Source organism: Erpetoichthys calabaricus, chromosome 10 (genome assembly GCF_900747795.2).
Source record: "Erpetoichthys calabaricus chromosome 10, fErpCal1.3, whole genome shotgun sequence".
Classification (NCBI taxonomy): domain Eukaryota; kingdom Metazoa; phylum Chordata; class Cladistia; order Polypteriformes; family Polypteridae; genus Erpetoichthys; species Erpetoichthys calabaricus.
This window is the reverse complement of record NC_041403.2, coordinates 66,216,027-66,239,647: the sequence shown is the minus strand read 5'-3', so window position 1 is coordinate 66,239,647 and position 23,621 is coordinate 66,216,027. Positions and strand designations below refer to the sequence as shown.

At 39.3% G+C, this 23,621-nt stretch overlaps 1 protein-coding gene across 1 annotated transcript in view; it reads left to right on the top strand.

Annotated features, from left to right (window-relative positions):
* Positions 1 to 23,621, top strand: part of nmnat2 (nicotinamide nucleotide adenylyltransferase 2) — a 367,363-nt gene that overhangs the window by 301,752 nt on the left and 41,990 nt on the right. Inside the window, exon 5 of the mRNA XM_028811343.2 lies at positions 11,786 to 11,909. Within this exon, the coding sequence (XP_028667176.1) occupies positions 11,786 to 11,909 (124 nt within the window). The remainder of the gene's footprint in view (positions 1 to 11,785; positions 11,910 to 23,621) is intronic.

The following is a 23,621-nucleotide window of genomic DNA, read 5'->3' as shown; positions in this document are numbered from 1 at the left end:
GAGCCCGTTTTTGTACATGGACAACTTTATGTGGCCTTCTCACAACTTCGACGTTCATCTGACGTTAAAGTTAAGGTCATAAATGCTCCATGCCAAGGAAAACTCATTCAAGGACAAGACACCATCTTTACTACTAATGTTGTTTACAAAGAAATTTTCCAATAAACCTTTACACTATGCCAAACATTTTATTGTTTGCTTCCTATCTGCGTCATCTACACCTTCACACTATGCTATATCTCATTCATACATCACACTCTTTGTAATTTCCCAACACCAGGGGTTGGCGAGTGAAGCGAGCAGGGGGCGGAGCCCCCTAGTAAGTTACTAAGTAGAGTGGTAGACAGTGGGATTTTAGGGACATTCAAAACTCAGCTTAATGTTGTTTTGGAGGAATTAAGTGGATAGGACTAATGTTCTAATTTTCTACTTGGAAAATGATTGGTGATGGGGTAGTGGAAGATTAAAGTAGGAAATGGAAGATACATTGTAAAGGAGATGGGAAATAGAGAAAGCATGCACAGGACAGTTTGTTTAGATCAGGGGTCCCCAGCTCCAGTCCTGGAGGGCCCCAGTGGCTGCAGGTTTTCATTGTAACCCATTTCTTAATAAGTGCACTGTTTTTGCTGCTAATTAACTTCATTTGAATGAATTTTAATTGTTATGTTTTTTTAAGATTTGTTCCCCTGAATTTCTTCATCGTTCCTCTGAATTGCTTCATTTCTTTCCTTAAATGGCACTCAAACAGAAATGAAATGTAAAGTGCGTGAGGCAACAGAAGACCAACTAAGTCAGGGCCTCAAACGTCAACTAATTTCATTTCATCCAATTTCTTAATGTCGAGGTACCAGGTTCTAAGTGCCAAGTCTTGTTGTTAATTAAACCCGTTCTTTAATTCCATGGCTTATGGCTCCTCTCATTGTGCAATAGCTGACAATTATGAAATTGTTGATTTTCTCTTTTTTAGGAGCATTGTTAAAATGTTTTGGTGACCTGAGCAGATCAACATTCCTGAGACCTTCAACTTTCTTTATTTTCAGATATTGAATGATCGACAATGTTGGTCTTGTTTTGCTGGTCATGTTTTGGTTCATTTTGTATCTCATTATTGTTTGGCTGCTAATTAAGGAAAAAGAAACAATTAAGGGGTCTGAGTCTTCAAGAGCAAGTCAATAAAATGAATTAGGAGCAAAAATAGGTCACTAATTAAGAAATGGGTTAGAATGAAAACCTGCAGCCACTGGTGCCCTCCAGGACCGGAGTTGGGAACCCCTGGTTTAGATAGACCGAGTGAGACGAATAGATTTTACTTGTTATTTGGTACTCTATAAGTCATGTTTGAAATGCATTACTTATGTGTAAAGTAGTCTTCTTGTTCATCCTATCGGGTCCACTTGTTGTTCACAGCCTCCCTGTCACTAGGTTTATTTTTACTGTACAAGAATGATAAGTGACACAGCAGACAAAGTAGAATGTACTGTATATCCATATTTAAAACAATTTATAGAAAGTGAGGAAATGTAATGAAACTGAAGAACCATTGCCAACTGAGTCCTCTCTGCCAGCCCATGTACTGTGAGTGGATGACTTCTTGCTTCCCTGAGCTTTCATGCTTTAATTTTTGGCTTGACTTCATTCCCATTGTCAGTAAAGTCTAATTACTGGATGTCCCTGACAGCTTGATCTAGTGATCCACTCATTCTGTTGTCGATGTTTATGAACCCAAGTTGGTTGTATTTCTGTCAATGAATAGTTAATTATAGTTGTGCTTCAGTGCCATCAATAATTGGAATGAGGAAGCAGTATAAATTGGCCCAGTGTAGAGAAGGTTGCTGAGTGCACTAGTGTGCTCTGCAATAGGCTGCCTCTTCATTTAAGGCTGAAACCTGCCCTTGTGCTCAGTGCTGCAGACTTAGCCTCAGGCTCCTGCAACTCTGCATGAAATTAAATGTGTGCAAGAATTAATGAACGGAAACAAAGTAAGAAATTATATAGTCTAGTCACCTTACTGTCCTCCATTAGGATGTCAGATTATTATGGGGTTGTGTCATCAGCCATGTTAAAGTTCAGGCTTTTCTTTGTTTATACACTTAAACTTTAGTTTTTTCCTTAGCTAGCTTAATTTGACTTATGGGGTTGTTTGATTAAAATATCCGGTCACTTAAACTGTTTATTTAATATTTATCATTTTCTAAAATTCTCTGAACAGTTGTTTTACATGCGCAATGAATTTCTTTCATTTTTTTTTTTCTTTCTAAGCACAGTTTATATTCTCTCATAAAGATTTAAAAGATACCCAAGTGAGATGTGGTTCATTTACTCAGTGCTTCAAAAATAGGTCATTTGCATATGCAGATCTCTTTGTGAACATTGTTTGTACTTCACCACAAATCTAAAGGGTGACTTTTAAATTACTGCTGGGCCAGAACCGAGCTGACAGCTGTCTATAACACTAGGTTTTTCTACAGACTGTCAATTTGGAAGTGATAGTGCTTCCTGGAGCTCTGTTTTTTATGTGGTTATTTCTATTCTGTCCTGATTTTTTTCTCTCTCTTTTCATCATTAATGCAATTAACTAAAATTAATCAATTCATCCACCAATTTTCAAAACTTAACCTATTCAAGTTTAGAGATACACTTCTTGCCATATGTCATGAATTGCAGTTATAGCTTAAGTGAAACCTTTTCCCTTACCTTTTTACATTTTTTATTATTATATTTCTTTTTTGGAAACACATGGATCTCCAGTCCACAAAAAAAGGCGGTTCATATCGAGAAGTTGAACTTTTCATTTTTTTCAAGATAATTTTTTGTTTTCACCATGAAAAAATAAAACTTCACAGAGATCACATTGGTGATAGTAGTGATTGTTTGTCAGCATGCATTTCTCTCGTGTATCCTGTATTAAGTGCCTTCTGTGATGTGCCTGGTGTTCAGCAGACGTCACTGTGCTTCATTTTCCTTCCTTCTATAACAGAGTTTTTTGCCATGGTAGGTTATCAATAAATATTTTATTACAATAAACTTTTCTGCTCACCAGTAATACTCTCACCAGATAGCCCTGAGTTTCCTTCTGCCATGTCACTTTGTGGATCATTTACTTTTCCAAAGTAGTTACAAACTCAAATGTTTAGACTTTTCAGAATGTATCATAACTTTCAATTAAAACCAAGAGCAAGTCCCATTAGTTCGCCAATACCAGCAGATTGGCGCACCATATGTGCTTGACAATCAGTGAATGCTATAGCTGCCATTCTTTTTCTTTATATCATTTAATCATCTTCTGTGATTTGCTTCATGCTCAGCAGATGTTTCTGCTCTTGATTTTTTTTTTCTGCCATGTCACCTTCTTGATCATTTTGTTGTAAACAACTTTTGATTCACCATGGCATATCAAGTCATAAACTTTCAATGAAGACCAAGATCAAAGTTCTATGCCCAGTAGCTTATTATTAATAATGTGGCAGATGGACAGACGTTAGCATTATATATATATATATATATATATATATATATATATATATATATATATATAGTGGAACATGACCTGGACACAGACAGGCAGACACGTTGAAATCACCCCACACACGTTTATTCACAAAGTGCATATTTACAAAAGTGCTCCTCAGTCCCCATGTCCCCAAAGTCCTGGCCAACACACAATGCCTTCACTGTCTCTTCAGGCCGCCTCCTTGCCTCCTCCCAGACCTTGTCCTGCTTCCACCTGACTCCAGTTCTGAATGAAGGGAGGCGGCCCCTTTTATAATCACCCGGATGTGCTCCAGGTGCTTCCCGGCAATCTTCCACCGGCACTCCCCAGTGTGGCGGATGTGCCAGCTGCATACCCGGAAGCACTCAGGGTGTCCCCAATCCTCTCCCCCCCCAGCACTTCCAGGTGTGGTGGAAGTGCTGAGGTCCAGGGCTCCCAAGGCATTCGGGCGCCACCTGGCGGTGACCACGGGCCCCTACAGGGATGAGCTTCCAAGCTCTGTACCCGTGGTCCCCATAGCTGCCAGGGCGGTCGCCCCCACGTGGTCTGGGGAAGGCATAAGCCCTCTTCTGGGTCGCCCCCCCCAGCCACCTGCGACAATATATATATATATACAGTCATATGAAAAAGTTCGGGAACCCCTCTTAATTCTTTGGATTTTTGTTTATCATTGGCTGAGCTTTCAAAGTAGCAACTTCCTTTTAATATATGACATGCCTTATGGAAACAGTAGTATTTCAGCAGTGACATTAAGTTTATTGGATTAACACAAAATATGCAATATGCAGCATAACAAAATTAGACAGGTGTATAAATTTGGGCACCCCAACAGAGATTTTACATCAATACTTAGTTGAACCTCCTTTTGCAAATATCGCAGCCTCTAGATGCCTCCTATAGCCTTTCACGAGTGTCTGGATTCTGCATGGAGGTATTGTTGACCATTCTTCCATAGAAAATCTCTCCAGTTCAGTAAAATTTGGACAGCATGGACAGCCGGCTTCAAATCATCCCATAAATTTTCGATGATATTCAAGTCAGGGGACTGTGACTGCCATTCCAGAACATTGTACTTCTCCCTCTGTATGAATGCCTTGGTAGATTTTGGACTGTGTTTTGGTTCACTGTCTTGTTGGAATATCCAACCCCTGCGTAACTTCAACTTTGTGACTGATGCTTGAACATTATCCTGAAGAATTTGTTGATATTGGGTTGAATTCATCCGACCCTCGACTTTAACAAGGGCCCCAGTCCCCAAACTAGCCACATAGCCCCAAAGCATGATGGAGCCTCCACCAAATTTGACAGTAGGTAGCAAGTAGCAGGTGTTTTTCTTGGAATGCAGTGTTCTTCTTCCACCATGCAAAGTGCTTTTTGTTATAACGAAATAACTCAATTTTTGTCTCATCAGTCCAAAGCACTTTGTTCCAAAATGAATCTGGCTTGTCTAAATGAGCATTTGCATACAACAAGCGACTCTGTTTGTGGCGTGAGTGCAGAAAGGGCTTCTTTCTCATCACCCTGCCATACAGATGTTCTTTGTGCAGATTGTGCTGAATTGTAGAACGATGTACAGATACACCATCTGCAGCAAGATGTTCTTGCAGGTCTTTGGAGGTGATCTGTGGGTTGTCTGTAACCATTCTCACAATCCTCCGCATATGCCGCTCCTGTACTTTTCTTGGCCTACCAGACCTGGGTTTAACTGCAGCTGTGCCTGTGGCCTTCCATTTCCTGATTCCATTCCTTACAGTTGAAACTGACAGTTTAAACCTCTGAGATAGCTTTTTGTAGCCTTCCCCTAAACCATGACACTGAACAATCTTTGTTTTCAGATCTTTTGAGAGTTGCTTTGAGGATCTCATACTGTCATTCTTCAGAGGAGAGTCAAAGGGAAACACAACTTGCAATCAACCACCTTAAATACCTTTTCTCATGATTGGACACACCTGTCTATGAAATTCAAGGCTTGACAAGCTAATCCAACCAATTTGGTGTTGCAAGTAATCAGTATTTAGCAGTTAAATGCTTTCAAATCAGCAAAATTACAAGGGGCCCCAAATTTTTGCACAGCCAGTTTTTCACATTTGATTTAATTTCATACAACTAAATACTGCTTCACTAAAAATCTTTGTTTGGAAAACATCCCAGTACTCAGATGTTCCTAGGAAATGAAAGACATACAATACCACTGTTATTTTTTTTTGTTGAAAGTAGAGTAAATTATTATGCAGGCTGAGAGGGGTTCCCAAACTTTTTCATATGACTGTATATATACACATATATATATATGTAATTTTGGAATACGTTCTACTCCAAATGATCCAATTTTGTGGTATCTTTGCACGGTCATTACCATGTTCTGTGGGTTTGTTATGCCCATTGCCAGTCAGGTGATGCCATTATTACATGACATGCTGTGATATCACTATTCAAGATGGTGGCATGAGGTTGTAAGTATCCTAGTGGATCTTTGGTTAGAATCTCCATTGTTACAGACAATTCTTCCTGGTTAGTGCCCTAGTTTTTGGTCTTTCAGTTTAGTTTGACCACAAGTTATACTGAAGATCTTTAGTCTGTCTTTTGGCCTTGCCTTTGTCTTTTCCTCTATGGTACAATTCATTCCCTAGAATTTTCTTTAAAAATAAGTTTTTAATCTCTTTCAGCCTTAGGCATGTTGTGCCCAAAATATTTCTTTACAGTAGAAAGTGGATACCAACACTAGATGAAGAACCATTCTATTGCAGGGCATACCAACATGGGCATACACCCATACAAGGTTAATTCATCCTTGAAATGTGGGAGGAAAATGAATCACTTAAAGAAAACCTTTGTAGACTGCAGACTTTAGGGGGCAGTGCATTTAGGAGGCCAAAACACCAACAAAAGAGGTGAATCATTATAATTGAAGCTAAAATTCACAGGAAGTACCATGAAAGAGCAATACAAACAATAAACAATAAAACCTCTAAATGTACAGTATACCAAAAGAGAACCCTGCCATCTTTCTAGGGTTTTGGTCCACTGTCCTACACATATTACATCCATCCAGTCCTTCTTTTCACAGTACACTATCCTTGCCTCTGACTTTACTCCTTATTAAGAGTTCACCCAACTGGTGGGAATGGGGCACTTTTGTACCCCACCCTGAGATCACTTCTGAGGCAACCCTAGAAACCACTTCAGGTTCACAATTGCTGTGCAGAAGCCTTGATGCCGTAAGGTTAGATCCACTCTCCTGATAGACCCTGTTGTCTTTCCACTGTTATGACTTTGTAAAATCTTGTACCTGTCCAGTAGCACTCCCTTCTGGCTCTCTTTTGGATTTCCATCTGATTTACTATTTCAAGATAAGGAAAATGTGCAAGTTCTACAATGACACCATCTTCGGTTGGTTCTGAACCTGGTAATTTGGAATTGTAAGGTGGCACTATCACTCCTGGTATTAGCCAGCTGAAACAATTATTTAAATATACTAGGGGGCTCTGCCCCCTGCTCGCTTCGCTCGCGAACCCCTGGTCTTGGGTAACCCGAAATACATTTGAAAGAGATTACTGTCTGTGTTGGTAATTGTTACATACAGTGGGGTGTGAAAAACTATTTGCCCCCTTCCTGATTTCTTATTCTTTTGCATGTTTGTCACACAAAATGTTTCTGATCATCAAACACATTTAACCATTAGTCAAATATAACACAAGTAAACACAAAATGCAGTTTCTAAATGATGGTTTTTATTATTTAGGGAGAAAAAAAATCCAAACCTACATGGCCCTGTGTGAAAAAGTAATCGCCCCCTTGTTAAAAAATAACCTAACTGTGGTGTATCACACCTGAGTTCAATTTCCGTAGCCACCCCCAGGCCTGATTACTGCCACACCTGTTTCAATCAAGAAATCACTTAAATAGGAGCTTCCTGACACAGAGAAGTAGACCAAAAGCACCTCAAAAGCTAGACATCATGCCAAGATCCAAAGAAATTCAGGAACAAATGAGAACAGAAGTAATTGAGATCTATCAGTCTGGTAAAGGTTATAAAGCCATTTCTAAAGCTTTGGGACTCCAGCGAACCACAGTGAGAGCCATTATCCACAAATGGCAAAAACATGGAACAGTGGTGAACCTTCCCAGGAGTGGCCGGCCGACCAAAATTACCCCAAGAGCGCAGAGACGACTCATCCGAGAGGTCACAAAAGACCCCAGGACAACGTCTAAAGAACTGCAGGCCTCACTTGCCTCAATTAAGGTCAGTGTTCACGACTCCACCATAAGAAAGAGACTGGGCAAAAACGGCCTGCATGGCAGATGTCTAAGACGCAAACCACTGTTAAGCAAAAAGAACATTAGGGCTCATCTCAATTTTGCTAAGAAACATCTCAATGATTGCCAAGACTTTTGGGAAAATACCTTGTGGACTGATGAGACAAAAGTTGAACTTTTTGGAAGGCAAATGTCCCGTTACATCTGGCGTAAAAGGAACACAGCATTTCAGAAAAAGAACATCATACCAACAGTAAAATATGGTGGTGGTAGTGTGATGGTCTGGGGTTGTTTTGCTGCTTCAGGACCTGGAAGGCTTGCTGTGATAGATGGAACCATGAATTCTACTGTCTACCAAAAAATCCTGAAGGAGAATGTCCGGCCATCTGTTCGTCAACTCAAGCTGAAGCGATCTTGGGTGCTGCAACAGGACAATGACCCAAAACACACCAGCAAATCCACCTCTGAATGGCTGAAGAAAAACAAAATGAAGACTTTGGAGTGGCCTAGTCAAAGTCCTGACCTGAATCCAATTGAGATGCTATGGCATGACCTTAAAAAGGCGGTTCATGCTAGAAAACCCTCAAATAAAGCTGAATTACAACAATTTTGCAAAGATGAGTGGGCCAAAATTCCTCCAGAGCGCTGTATAAGACTCATTGCAAGTTATCGCAAACGCTTGATTGCAGTTATTGCTGCTAAGGGTGGCCCAACCAGTTATTAGGTTCAGGGGGCAATTACTTTTTCACACAGGGCCATGTAGATTTGGATTTTTTTTTCTCCCTAAATAATAAAAACCACCATTTACAAACTGCATTTTGTGTTTACTTGTGTTATATTTGACTAATGGTTAAATGTGTTTGATGATCAGAAACATTTTGTGTGACAAACATGCAAAAGAATAAGAAATCAGGAAGGGGGCAAATAGTTTTTCACACCACTGTATGTATCATGTCCACTGTCACAATATCTGTAGGTCTATGTAATATATGTAAATGAGAATAGCAGTGTAAGTGTTATGTTATGCAAGTATAGAATGTCTTTGAGTTTGCGCAGATCTATGTATGAGATACATTGGAGTGTAAAGGTATAGATGATGTACATAGGATATCTTTATACACAACATTTGTAGTAAAGATGGCGTGTTGTCCTTGAATGAGTATTGAGCCTGTGTTTTCTGTGGTTGTACTGTTAATATTGTATTACTGTAATGTGATTCACATATGTTGTGTTGCACTTACTGTTAAAATCACTTATTTACGTTAGTTGAGCTCTTTCGTTTCTGAACCATGGGTACTTCGTTTATTCTCGGTTAGTAATATGGATAACCTTGTATTGGACTAAACAAATTTGGAAAATAAATTGATCAGTACATTTCTTTGTTTAGGTAATTGTGATGTTCATGCAGTGGCACAGTGGTTATAATTACTACTTCTTAGCTTCAGGTGATAAGAGGATGTACATTTTCCAGTTTTCCTCCCACATATACAGTTGTGCTCACAACTTTTACATACCCCGGGAGAATTTGTGAAATATTGGTCATTGTTTGGAAAACATACATAATCACGCAGAAAGGTTTCCTTTTAATTAGGGAGTGTGCTCAAGCAAGGCAAATTATTATCACATAATTGTGTGTGCCTATTTTAAATTATAATGATAAACAAAAATCTCCCAAATCACAATCTGCTGACCTCAGTTTTATTGTGCCACTCTGGGGAGATCTCAAACATGCAGTTAATGCAAGACAGCGCAAGATCTTACAGGACCTGCAGGCTTTTCACCAAGGAGAATGGGTAGCTCTACCACCTGAGAAAATCAAGGGCCTCATCCACAACTATCAGAAAAGGCTGATTAATGGTTGTGCTATTCTGTGTTGCCTTATAGTTTAATTTGGATTCCATTAAAAGTAAATGAAATGTCTTTTGCCTGATCGATCATCTTTTCTTTATAGTATAGTGCACATCTTACAAATTCTGCCAGGGTAAGTAAACTTATGAACACAACTGTAATTGACATGCAAGTTAGCTTAGCGGATGTTTCTGTAATGGACAGGTGTGGTATAGCGGGTCCACAGCTCTCTTAGCAAAGGCCAGTTGTTTTAAATACATAATCACCGCGCTCGCTGCGTTGCGAGGGGGTGTGGTAGTGTGGCTGAATTGGTTTCCGGGTGGATTCGTGCTGCGGGCGTTTCTCACCTAAGTGTACAGTTGAGGAACAGTCTGCAGCGTAATTGTTCCCGGGAACTGTTGATTGCCACAGCTGCCACGTCCATTATATAGAGAAGCCCGAGACGGTTAAGAGAACAAGAGAAAGAAAAAGAAAAGAGAAGGAAACGGAGGTTGCAGGAGGAAGCAGTGAGCGAGCGAGTGAGAAAGAGGGAGAAAGCCGGTGCGGGAGTGCGAGCGAGAGCAGGCTCGCGGCAGCTGAACAGGCAGCCTGGGTGTTTGGCTCACACACGAGGAGTAGTAGATGTGGTCACTCCGTAGAGATTATTTTGAAGGGTGGAAGTGACCGGAAGGTGGGAGACTCTCCGCGTGAGGCCGCGGAAGGCAGTGGGAGTCGGGACTTGGGATGTGGTGTCCCCAGCGTGAGAGTCTTGGTCATTGGGGAGTCCCAAGTCACTGTCCGGAGGATCCTACTGGAGCCAAGGATTGGTATGGCGACTGACAGCAGAAGCAGTAGTGAAAGAAGGTCAGCTGCAGAGAGAGCGTCTCGCCTGCTGCAGGGCCCAAATGGGAGAAGCAGGTGAGACACTAGTTTAAAAGAAGCACCGGGCTTGTCATTGTTTTTTTAAAAAAGACTGCTTCCTGCAAAACGTTTTAACTTCGGTTTTAAACGATTGTTTTTGCATTGTTTTTAAACCTCCACATTTCTTTTATGGATTATTTATTGGAACTTTGAATCACTGCACTATTTGAACACTTTGTTTTGATTATTGTTTTAAATAAAAGCTCCTTTGCACATTTTCATCATCCCCTTGCTGTGTTGTTGCCTCAATGTCTAGCTCATCGGTAACATTACTGAAGGTATTGGGTTGAAGGGCTCCCGAACAGAAGATGGGGAGCATGGAGCAGAACCCGCATCGTCACAACAGGTGTGCATGACTGGCACTTCAACCAGGGATGGCCTCTGCCTTGTTCCTAATGCAGTTGTCACAGCCTTTCCTAAACCTAAGTGGTGACGTTCAAAACATGGCCGTGTGGCTGGATATATTTTGTATTTTACTGTGTTTTAAATCAATTAGCATATTTAGACTCGTTCTAAATTACATTAAGCCTCCTAAACGCATATAAACTGGATAACCTATTTACCTGCTAATCAGTTTAAACCCTTTTGACAGATTTTAGTACTCATTATGTTGTCTACTCTCCTGACATTCTGAAGCCCAGTACAAAGGCTGGTCACTGGGGTGAAATAACAGAATTGGGACTTACGAATGCCTTCTATGGTGACAGAAATATGTAGGTCACTGTACAAATTAACTGTAATGTGGGCTACTCAAGAGCAGTGGTATTAAAATACTTTAAAAAGGACATCAGGGAATTTCTAAATGAACTCACACATGTGCTCAAACTAGCCATACGTATACTTATTTTACTTTCCCTACTTAATATATGATGATTTTTGACATATTCATCATCCCTGAACTCAATTTGACTAGCTCTGTCCATGTGTCAGGATATAAGTGGTCATGATAATGCAAAAACAAATCTCTCAATCCAAATGAAACTTGGCACAGTTATTTGCCTATTAATTTTGAGGAAAATTGATCCAATGGATTTTGTTGCACAGAGACAATGATTTCAGATTGCACTATTGTAATGCTAAAGTCATAGTTCTTTAATAGATAATGTAGTACCACATACATCAGTTTTTTATTTTAATATTGAAAACGAATTTATTTGCAGAAAAATGAAAAATACATTATTTTCCTTCTCTGCATTAATTAATTAGCATTTCTTCCAAATTTTGGAACTTTTTAGCATAAAGCTTTAGGATTACTTATACTTTCTTCTCTCTTTTTGTCTTGTTTCCTAGAGGGTAACAGGGTGCATCCTGTCAAACGTGAACACTCCTTCAACAACTCCTGTGATTGGACAGCCACAGAATGGGACACGTCCCATCTACCAAAGCACCAACCTTACAAACAAGCCAACCGCAGGCAAGTGATGTTATTTTGATAATTCTACTCTCCGGCACCACTTTCCAATGTCCACTTTCATGTAGCTCTGTATCAGTGATATGGTGTACTATAGTGCTGGTAACTGCCTAACATTCTGTAGGGTCCATTTTCACGTTGACCGCACGCCTCATTTGTATGGTATGAAGTTTCATATTCTTTACTGTATTGGAATAGTGCCCTGGTCCAGACTGACATCTCGTCTTGGGCTAATTTCTATCTTAAGCACCAGACACTGCAAGGTGTAGGCTTACCCAGTGAATGAATAGGATTTTCATTTCAAGTTTGTATAAACCCTGAATGTGATAGAAAGTTTTGAAAATACATGTTGTTTTGATTTTTCCATTAGTATTTTGTTTCATATTGCTTACAAATATGTATACTGAATGTATAGTGGATGTTTTCAGATATTAATTTACTTAGAAACACAGCAGGTTTATGGATTCCTGGAGCTTATGCCGAGAGCAACTGAGATAAGACAGGAACCACCTCTGGATGGAACACTTACTGTATCTATTCTAATGCACGATCTTAAATTTACAATATACTCAGATAATACTCACACAGACTGTTGGACAGTTGAAATCCAGTCCATACTAATTGCTACAGTACCTTCCTGTCCCTCTATAACATGGTCATCCATTTTCCAAATCCATTTCTTCCATTAGAGGGTCATGGGTCACTCATCTCTCTAGTATAATAAAAAAAATCCTGAGATGAGACTTTTTAGCCTGGGACGAGATGTGACTTTTTCAGAGAGATACTTTCACGTCCCTGTGACGATGCAGGTCCGCTCCATGCTCCCATCTTACGTTCGGGAGCCCTGAACCCGACACCGTCGCTAATGTCACCGATGAGCTTGGCAGTGAGGCACAACAAATGGAGCAAGGGGATGGCGTAAAAAAGTGCCAAGTGCTTTTATTTAAAAACAGCCAACAAAACAACAACCAAAGTGTCCAAATTAAATAAAGTGCAGTGCGTTTCAAAATCTTCCTTAAATAAATAATCCGTTAAAACAGAAGTGAAGTGGAGGTTAAAAAAAACAATAAATGAATCCTTTAAAATGAGGTTAAAACAATGGCATGAAGCAGTCCTTTAGAAACCCAAAGCCCGGTGTCTTCTTTTACCCTGCGACTCCTCTGCTTCTCTCATCGGGCTTCTCAACAGGAGAGTCGCCCTACCTGCAGCTGACCTTCTTTCCACTCCTGATCTGGAGGCTTCTCGATCCCTGGCTTCGGTTTAGCACTCTCCAGACCGAGACTTGGCCAGGACACTCACATTGGAGAATCCATCACCCAAGCCTCCCGACTCCCACTGTTTACCACGGCTAGCCATCCTTCTCACTGGTCACTCCTGCTCCTCACAGAATGCTCAGTGGGAGCGACCACTACCAACTGCTCTAGGTGTTGGCCAAACACCCCGCTAGGGCTCACTGTCTAGCTGCCTACGAGCGCTCACTCGCTCGCTCTCTCTTTCTCCCTCTCACTCACACACCGGCTTTCTCCACACTGCTTTCTACTTTCTTCCTCTGCAACTAAACATAGTTTCTGGCTTGCTTTCCTCTCAATTTTCATTTCCTGATTGGATTTTTTGTGAACCTCCACCTTTGTTTTATTTATCTCCTGACTTCTTCACCTGGACGCCGGTGTTCACCTGTATCAGTGAGTTGAAAGCCCCTCGGAGACTCAAACACACCCGCCGCTGTCGTGGGAAAAGAGCCAGAATTGCTGTTAAACAACGCCAACTCAAGTCCTAGAGCTTTGATTCCCGATGCCTGCGAGTCATCTATGACCCATCTTCTCCTGCTCAGGACTCCATCACTGGTTCATGGGCGCTGGACACCGGATTTAATTTCTCCATTTCAAGACAGCATCACTTTTCCTCTGCCTGCAATCGAGTAGCAAACACTGCTAATCTTCGCACGCTCACCCGTGCTTATCCTGCAACGAGCTCTTCTACCTCTATCATGGCTGCTCTCTTGAATGTGAGATCAGTGTCTAATAAAACTTTTATTCTTCAAGACTTTATTACCTCAAATAATCTGGATTTCTTCTTCATCACTGAGACTTTTAAATGGTGACTCTTCTTGTTTTACTGACATGACTCCACCAGGTTATTCATTTTTAAACTCTCCTCGCCTGACTCGTCGTGGGGAGGGGACATTGCCACTATTTTTAAAAGTATGTTCTTGTGTCGGAGCCTACAAGGGGTCCGTTTCGTAGCTTCGAACTGCGACTTTTCGAAGTGTGCAGCTCCCCTTCTCTGCTGTTTGCCGTGGTTTATAGACCTCCTGTAATTAATGATACTTTCATCTCTGAGTTCTCTGATCTCTTGACTGATATCACCCTCTCTCATGACAAAGTATTTATTGTTGGTGATTTCAACATTCATGTTTGTTGTCAATCGAAACCTTTGGTCAATGACTTTTTATCACTATTGAGCTCATTTGATTTTATACAGCATATTAATACGCCAACTCACTATCTCGGTCACACCCTTGATCTCGTTCTTACTTGTGATATTTCAGTGAATAATATTGATTTATGTGATGTTTCTTTTACTGATCACTTTTCTATAATGATGGATCTGAATATTACTGTTGATGTCCCGAGTAATAGCTGTCCCCCACGCTGCTCGTGCTTTTTGAATTCTTCTATTATATCTGATTTTAAAACCATTTTCTCTAGTCTTTATGTGCATGACCAAAATAATGGTATTGATGATTCTGTCGTAAAATTTAATTCTTCCTGTAAAACGATTTTAGACTCAATTGCCCTGCCCAAGATACGCAGTAATAAGGGTAGACCTGCTCCCTGGCTAAATGAAAATACACAATCACTGCGCCGCACCTGTCGAACTGCTGAACGGCGTTGGAAAAAAGATGGACTGATTGTCTCTAAACAGATTTTTAGGACTTCTCTTTTCAATTTCCAGGCTGAAGTTAAGATAATGAAACAAAACTTCTTTGCCGATTTAGTATCCCGTCACTCAAAGAATCCTAGGGTCTTATTTAATTCAATTAATGCTGCCATTCACCCTCACTCTGCGATGGGATTAAATAGCACTGTTCATTAATGTGACCAGTTTCTATCATTCTTTGTCAGCAAAATCGATACTATCCGCCGTGGCATTGTTCAAACGGGCTATGAACTTCTTACTGTTAATCATGACATTGTCTTAGAATCCTTTGATCTAGTCTCACTTTCACAGCTAAAAAGAACTATTGACACCCTTAAACCAGCCCCCAGTCCTCTGAATATTGTACCACCGCATCTCTTAGTGGAAGCCTTTGATGTGTTGGGCCCACCCTTACTAGCCATTATCAATGATTCTATTAGTTCAGTGGTTGTGCCCTCATTTTTTAAACATGCTGCAGTCCGTCCCCGTCTAAAAAAGGCAGAATTAGATCCTGGAGTTTTAGACAATTTTCGTCCAATTTCCCAACTGCCATTTCTGGCTAAAATTCTAGAAAGAATTACTTATAATCAATTGGTTGATCACCTTAACTCCAATCTGGCTTTGGGCGTTATCATAGTGTTGAAACGGCACTCCTGAAAGTGTTCAACGACATCTCTCTTATTACTGACTCAGGTAATGCGGCAGTCCTTCTCCTCCTTGACCTGTCGACTGCCTTTGACACTATTGACCATGAGATATTGCTGTTGCGGCTTGAACATCTTGTTGGGCTTAAAGGGGCTGCTCTTAACTGGTCCAGGTCATATTTAACTGGTAGATACTTTTCAGTGACTTTTAATTCCTCTTCTTCATCTACTGCTCCGCTTAAATATGGTGTTCCTCAGGGATCCATTTTGGGTCCTATCTTATTCTCTATATACCTTCACCCTATTGGAGCGATTTTTAGGAAATTTAACATTTCTTTTTACTGCTATGCTGATGATACTCAGGTTTATATTCCTGTCTGCAACTCTACAACAAATCAACTCCACAACTGTCTGTCTGAACTAAGATCCTGGATGGCTAATAATTTTCTTGATCTAAATCAGAATAAAACGGAGGTGCTTATAGTGGGTTCATCAGCTAAAGCCCAAATTGGTCTTGGACTTCTCGGCTCTTTCTCTGTCTTTTCCAAACCTCAAGTCCGCAATCTTGGTGTTACTTTTGATAGTAACCTCTCTTTTGAGAAACAAGTAAATTCTGTAGTCAAGAGTTGCTTTTTCTAACTTTGTCTATTAGGTAAGATAAAGCCTTTTTTTTATCTTCTAGGGATCTTGAGATAGCTACTCATGCGTTTATTTTTTCTCGCCTCAATTACTGCAACTCGCTGTATTCTGGGATTAACAAATCTCTGATACACAGGTTACAGTTGGTCCAAAATGCTGCCGCTCACTATCTGGTTGGGGCAAGAAAGTATGACTCTGTTTCTCCTATTTTAGCTTCTTTACACTGGCTGCCTGTCAGTTTTCGAATTGATTTTAAAATCTTGTTGCTAGTTTTTAAATCTTTACATGGGCTTGCTCCTGCCTATTTATCTGAACTGTGTGTTTTACATCAGTCATCTAGAGTGCTTAGATCTTCTGGTCAGCTGTCTCTGGTTGTCCCTCATACCAAGTGTAAAACCAAGGGGGACAGGGCTTTTGCAGCTGCTGCGTCTCGCCTGTGGAACTCTTTACCTCATCATATAAAGGAGTCGTCTACAATTGAACTGTTCAAAACAAGATTAAAGACTCTTTTCTATTCAGTTGCATTCCGTGACCTTCAGTAATACTGATGGTTTCCTCTTTGTGATTATATAACATTACTATTTTTTATGTATATAACATTACTTCTATTTATTATGTATTTTATTTTATGTTTATATATTTTATTTCTATTTATGTTTTATGTTAATTGTTTTGTTTTTCTTTTATTCTAGTATTGTAAAGCACTTTGGCCACAGCATTTCTATGTTGTTTTAAATGTGCTATATAAATAAATTGACATTGACTTAAGTGAGAATCGACCGCATCATGAATCACCCTGGGAATCAATCCGCCACACTTATCACGCCCCATGGCTAAGCCTTCGAGTGCGGCGATAATTTATTTAAAACTGGCCCTTTTGACATGAGCTGTGGACCCGCTATACCACAGTCCCGCTAAACGAGACTTTGTGCCAAGAGATTTAACCACGCCCAGGGCCGGAAATAAATGACAAAGAGTAGATGACAAAGTAGAACATCATAAAGAATTCAAAAACGTTGGCGTGAAACACGTGCAGAGCAGGTTAGAGATAATGAAAATACTAAAATTCGAAAGTCTCAAAAAAAATGATAGTAAAGATCGCATTATCTCAAACAAACAGAAATTATTACTCGGTGAAATAATGGAACGGCGAAAAGAGATCAAATATATTGTTTGGATTTAAACTTTTAAGTCAGAGACTTGTAGATCATCTTTTCATGTTGCCATCAGGGAAAAGTAGTGTTTCTTCTCAATGAAGAGGCGTATCCGCGAGAATTAAAAGATTTGTTGTTTGGTGAAAGTGAAATCCACATACACGACCGGCAGAGATGCAAAGTGTCTGGCGCTTAGCGCAGGCCAGGGGGGTTGGCGAGCAAAGCGAGCAGGAGGTGAAGCCCCCTAGTACTTACACATAAAGACCCATTTTAGAATTTCCAGTCAAATTGACATGCACATATTTGTGAACTAGAATACCTGGAAAAATCCCACACTTGAAAGGGGAGAATCTGCAAACGCCACACAATCAGTGACCAGGGTAAAAAATGAATGCAGACCCGCAGTGCTGTAATGGTGCACCTATTTAAAATGCTAATCCATTTTCCCAGCCTGCTTATTCTACCACAGGGGGATGGAGATCCACATCGTATCCCAACAGCATGAAGCACTAGATAGAAACCAACCCTAGTCCATCGCACACTATTAACTGACAATTTTAGAGATGCTACTTCACCTAAAATGTGCTACTTTGGGATATGAGACATCCCTCTTGGAAGACACACAAATGCCACACCAATAATAGCTAATAGATAACAGTGCACAGACACAACCCATACAAACTGGGAGAACGGGCTAACTGCATTAACCTTGTAATTATGACTCGTCTCAATATTTGGGATTTGTAATTTTTAACCAAAGCCACTCTGCATATTCACTACAGTATAAGAGCTGTAAGTACAGTCTCCCAGTACTTCCTCTGCAGGATGTAAATGGGATTTTAGGCGTCCTAGTTCTTTATTCATTCTGACAAGTGAGAGAATATTAACTGTGAAAGTACTGCAGGCTAAAGGGAGGTAAAAGGTGAAAACTGTAAACTAGTAGTTGGCAGCCTTCCGAGACAGCTGCCCCAATCCCCTGGTGTTATGTTTGTCCAGAATATTTCCAGAGCAGTATAAATATGATCCTGCAGTAAATGCTCACTGAGTCATGTTAATGACTTTTATTTTTTTCATACTGCATCCTATTGTTGACAGTGCACCATAAAACATACAGCAGACAAACTTGCAAACTATATATTTTGCACCACATTGTAAGTTTTCAGTGACTGGAAGTAAAAACTAATTATCACAGATCTGCACTCGGTCTCACCCATATGTATTCTCTTAGGAAATCATTCTGCTGTCATTTTTGCACACGTCTTTACTGCCAGAAGAAAATTCGTGACTGCATATGAAATGGGATCCTTCTGCTCCAACTACTTCAAATCTTTTCTTGTTTACTATTGACTTTTGAATTGCCACATGCTACCTAACACTATCTGTGCCATCCTAGTGCCCATTTGTTACCCCATCAATAATGCATAAATGTATGGAACCAGAATACCAGGCCATGCACAAACTCAGGAATATCCAGTATTTGTAAAGAATTAATGACCAGTAAGCCAAAAAAGGGCTCCGTCCTGTGGCCTAATGTTCAAGTAGCCTAAGGGGGGCTGCCTTTAGCACAGTATGCACATTAAAATAAATTATAGCAGACAGTTGTTTATTCCTTTTATGATATCAGTATTTCTGATTACTCATTTTTTGCAATTATCGCTGACATTTCAAGGTATTGTGGTGCTGTCTTTGACTAGTTGTCACTGTATTGTATAATACTGTATAGGGACATCTGACTAAAATAATGCAATTCCAAATTTTGCTAAGGTGTCACTACATAAGAAACAGAAATCCATAATTTGGGGTTACATTCTAATTACTACAATATGTCCCACAGATAATTAGACAAATGCTAGCATTTTAAACAATGGCTGTTTGTCATGATAAGTTTACTTTGTCTAGATTGCTTGTTTTGTTTTCCCCTGATTAGGCAACCAATTTGTCTGTTTTTTCTGATAGGAGTACATCAACCTCTGCTTTGTCATCACTGCTCACCTTGCAGAAAAACTGGTACCTTCTGAAATTCCTAATAAGCATTCTCACATCTTTGCCTTTCCATCTTGTCCCCTGCACACAGCACATATCTCTTCTTCTGTTTAGCACTTCCACTAATTCAGCTGATTTTTCCATCATACTCCCAATAAGTCAAAGTCCTTATAGTATCTCTGTCTCTCACACTGCTGCTCCTTCATCTCCTTTGCCACCAAATAAAATTGAGTCAAAAGCAAGTTACTCAAACCTTCCTAAATGCTAAAACCTAAACTAATTTGCCATCTTGGAGCATTAAAGCTTCCTGATCAGTCTATAAACTGATAAAAATCCCACCTCAAATTCTGTAAATCCATTTCTGCCAAAAGAAGGAAGAGAGAAATAGAATTAAAAAAGCAGTGCTCAACAAACACATTGTGCCTGACTCCTGGTTTTCTATTAAACTAGCAGCTGCACCCGGCATAATTTTAAGGCAGAGCTATCTAACCTCTTTAAATGTTGTTTCTTAAAGTGTACCCTCCCAGAGACTGTGTAAATTAATTGAATTTATTTCAGGTCTCAAAATCGTGGAAAATGCACTATTGTTTAAACTCACTGTAATAAAATGGAACACCCATCCCAAAGATACCCCCGGGGCAAAATGTTAGAGTTAAAAAGTAGTCTTGTGTCACTTCCTGTCAAAGTCAGGCGTATGTGCAAACGTTTATTGAGATTGGACCAAGTGTGTATAATTGTATAAAGTACAAACACACACATACATACAGTATATTCCAATATTTGGCTTTACATATTAGAAGATTTGTGCTTGTGATGTCATACATCTAACATTAAGTGTATGCATATAGTAATGACATCCATGACATAGGATATCCTTACTCATTCCACATTATGGCTGATACTGTCATCTGCATGAGATGTTAAAATCATTGAAATATAAGCAAGACAACAGAATAGTAAAAGAGCACCAAACACATTTAAACAGCCACCGACACGTCTTAATGATTTGTAAAATAAACAGAGGAACACAGAAAAAGGTTTGGGGTAACCATTCCTGTAGACATTCCTGTATACCTGGTATTATCTGGCAAACTGAAGCAAAAAAAAAAAGATATGTCTTTACAGACGTGAGTCCAAAACAGAACTCAGAACTTAGAGCTAAGATGGCCATTATATACAGTAGGTGGTAGGATGGAACAGGAGGTACTCAATGGGACTGGAGGTTGAAATTACAACTTTAATAGGCAGGTTCCTGGAGACTGGAAGTGGAAGTGATGTGTTCTAGGAAGCAGGTTCTTCAGAAGGTCTGTAGAGGAACAAAAGAGAAAGTGTTGCAATATAGCACCAACACCTGGTCCGACAGATAAACACATTTATTCAAGCCTGTAAACTGTCTCCCATGTGCATGTGACAGAGTTCAAAGTGCCTGAGTAGCTGTCTCTTTTTAATCCATCCACCCAAGCATGCCTCTACCTTCCCAACACTCACAATTAAACGATAGTCCAAAACATCAGGTTATGGTGCAGATTACTCTGACTTGGGACATCCTGTTGTCCTGTCTATAATGGAGGTGTAGAGGTAGGATATAACGTTATCACTATAACATTTATTAGACCAATTGTGTTAGGGTGTTGTAGATACCATAACTGTATATCCATTGTTTCATCAAACCAATCTCAGGACTATTACTAACTACTCCTAGAATAGTTTGCATTAGACCTGTGAATTAATTTAGAGGAAAATAATGTCAAAGATTCACTCGTCTGAAGCCTTTGAGTCCACTGGATCCTTTGTCCACTTTATACCTTTATGTGTAGATTTTACATTGTTGGGAAAACAACAACAACATTTTTTTATATAGCACATTTTCATACAAATAGCTCAAAGTGCTTTACATGATGAAGAAAAGAAAAAAAAAGACAAAGTAAGAATTAAAATAAGAGAACACTAATTATCATAGAATAAAAGTAAGGTTCGATGGCCAGGAATGACAGAAGAAACAAAAAAACTCCAGATGGCTGGAGAAAAAATAAAATCTGCAGGGGTTCCAGGCCATGAGACCGCCCGGCACCCTCTTGGCATTCTACCTAACATAAATTACATTAATCAGTCCTCATTGTATTCAGGGTTCTCATGGAAGGACTTGGTCATGACGGTCACATGGACTTCTGGTCTTTAATCCATCAATGTAGGGAAAAGAGTAACAAATTTAATAATTGATTTCTGAACTCAGTTTGGTGACAAAGAAAGGTTTAAACTGCAATTTGATAATCATACTGTTGGTGCTCACTACTCTTACATTAGAGCAGGTGGCTTTAAAGCATCACATAGAAAAAAGCGAGGTGTCCATGCTCCATATCAAGTATACTGTGACTACATTTCAGTTTTTGATTAAATAACATACCACAGAGCTGCTATTATATTCTTTTGATATGCCAGTCAATTTTATAAAGATGGTGGATCTGTTTAACAGGGAAACTCTCTATATCTCTCTTTCTCTGTGCCAAAAATGCAATAAAACCAAAATGTGGTATTGCTTTGGAATTTTTAAACATATGTTTGTGCATTTGGGTGGGCACTTCTGTGAGATGCCTGAAGGATGATGCTTATCATACAACTCTGCTAAAAATATGTAAAGAGGAACAGAGAGAGCAAATGTGAAGTGAATGATGAGATCTTCTGTTTCATGTAGTCATGTTTATGATCAGGAGATGAAATTCCATTCTGTGTTTGTTAGTGCTATTTTTCATACTGTTCCTTCTTCACATCCGTACACCACTGTTCTGTTTCACTTTGTCTTTCAAAATATTTCCCTGTTTCCAGCTATAGTACCTGTCTTAAATGAATGAAAGGCCATTGTTACATTTTACTTCTTGCCTCATTTTCTGGAAATCCTAGTAGTAAAGGCTGAACTAAGCAGTGAAGTGTTTGTAGAACTGGAAATAGTGTTATATTTTTTACATGTAACACTATAAGAAATATAAGGACCAAAGGCTAATCATAGACTGCTTTAATAATAGTCAACCTACACTGCAGGGGCTGGGCATAAAATGCATTAATTGTATTATATTGTAATTATGTGCCGGCAGTGCCCCAGGATCTCACATAACTACAAATGTAATGGTGGGTGGACTGGACTAGTGCCTGTGCAGTTCTATATTAAATTGAGCAATATACCACTGGCACTAGAGCAGTCAAAAAACTGAAAAACACTTCAATGGTCTATTCAAAGTGTAGGGTGGCTTGGTGGCACACTGGTTTAGCACTATGGTTTCACAGCTCCAGAGTTCCTGGGATCAAATCCAAGCCTGGCCAATATCCTTGTAGAGCGTGTGTTCATTCTCTATATGTCTGTGTGGGTGCTTCACTCCAGGTTTCTTCCCACATTATGTGTGTTAGATTGACATGCTGTTCTATATTGGCTCTAACTCTTTATGACTCTGAATTGGATTGATAGTATTTTGTTATTTGTGTCTGTTTGAGGGGGAGTTGTTGTTGTTTGTTATAAAATGATAAATTTCTCCTTGGATAAATATCTATCTGTCTGTCTGTCTGGTCAACTGAATGGCTACATACCCTACTTGATACCACAAAGAGGTTGTTTTAGAAGAATTGATTCTATGAAGAAGATAAAGAGATTGACATATAGCTATTACATATGGACTATGAATTTCACAGTTTCACTCTATTGTATATTGTTAATGACTGTCATCTTATCTTGCTTGTGTAAATGTATGTGAAAAGGCTGTCATTATTGTGAAAGATGAAATTTAGAGAAAGTATCTTAACTAAGGTCAGGAAAGTTATCCATCAATTCTGTGTATATTCATTTGTTTAATTAGTATGGATGGTTGGAACATCCATTTCTTATATGTGCAGGAATATTGGGTGAAATACATCTTCATAATCAATTTATTCTTTTTAGTTGTTGACATTTTTTCCATTTGGTATGTTTAATATTGTGGATATTTTCTATTTTGAACATATTCTATCTTTAAAATGCAGCAAGTTTAGTAAGAGTTTGTGTTTCTGAGAAATTCAAGCACTGCTTTCTAATGTAAATACCAGAAAAAAGTCTCTAGAAGTTATTTGTAGGATGTGTGAGGGATCTCTGTTTCATCTTCCAGCTGGGAAGCAACAAATTTGAAAACATCTGTACAATTCAGGAATGAAGTTCATAAATCAGTGAAAGTCTACCTTAAATAACTTCTACTTTCTTTGTTGTCATTTAGACACATTGATAAGATATTTTTCAACAATTTAACACGTTGGCGGCAATAAACTAAATAATACAATTATTCATAACATAAGGATAATACAAGGTATATGGAAGTATGTATAGATATATATATATATATATATATATATAAGTGGAA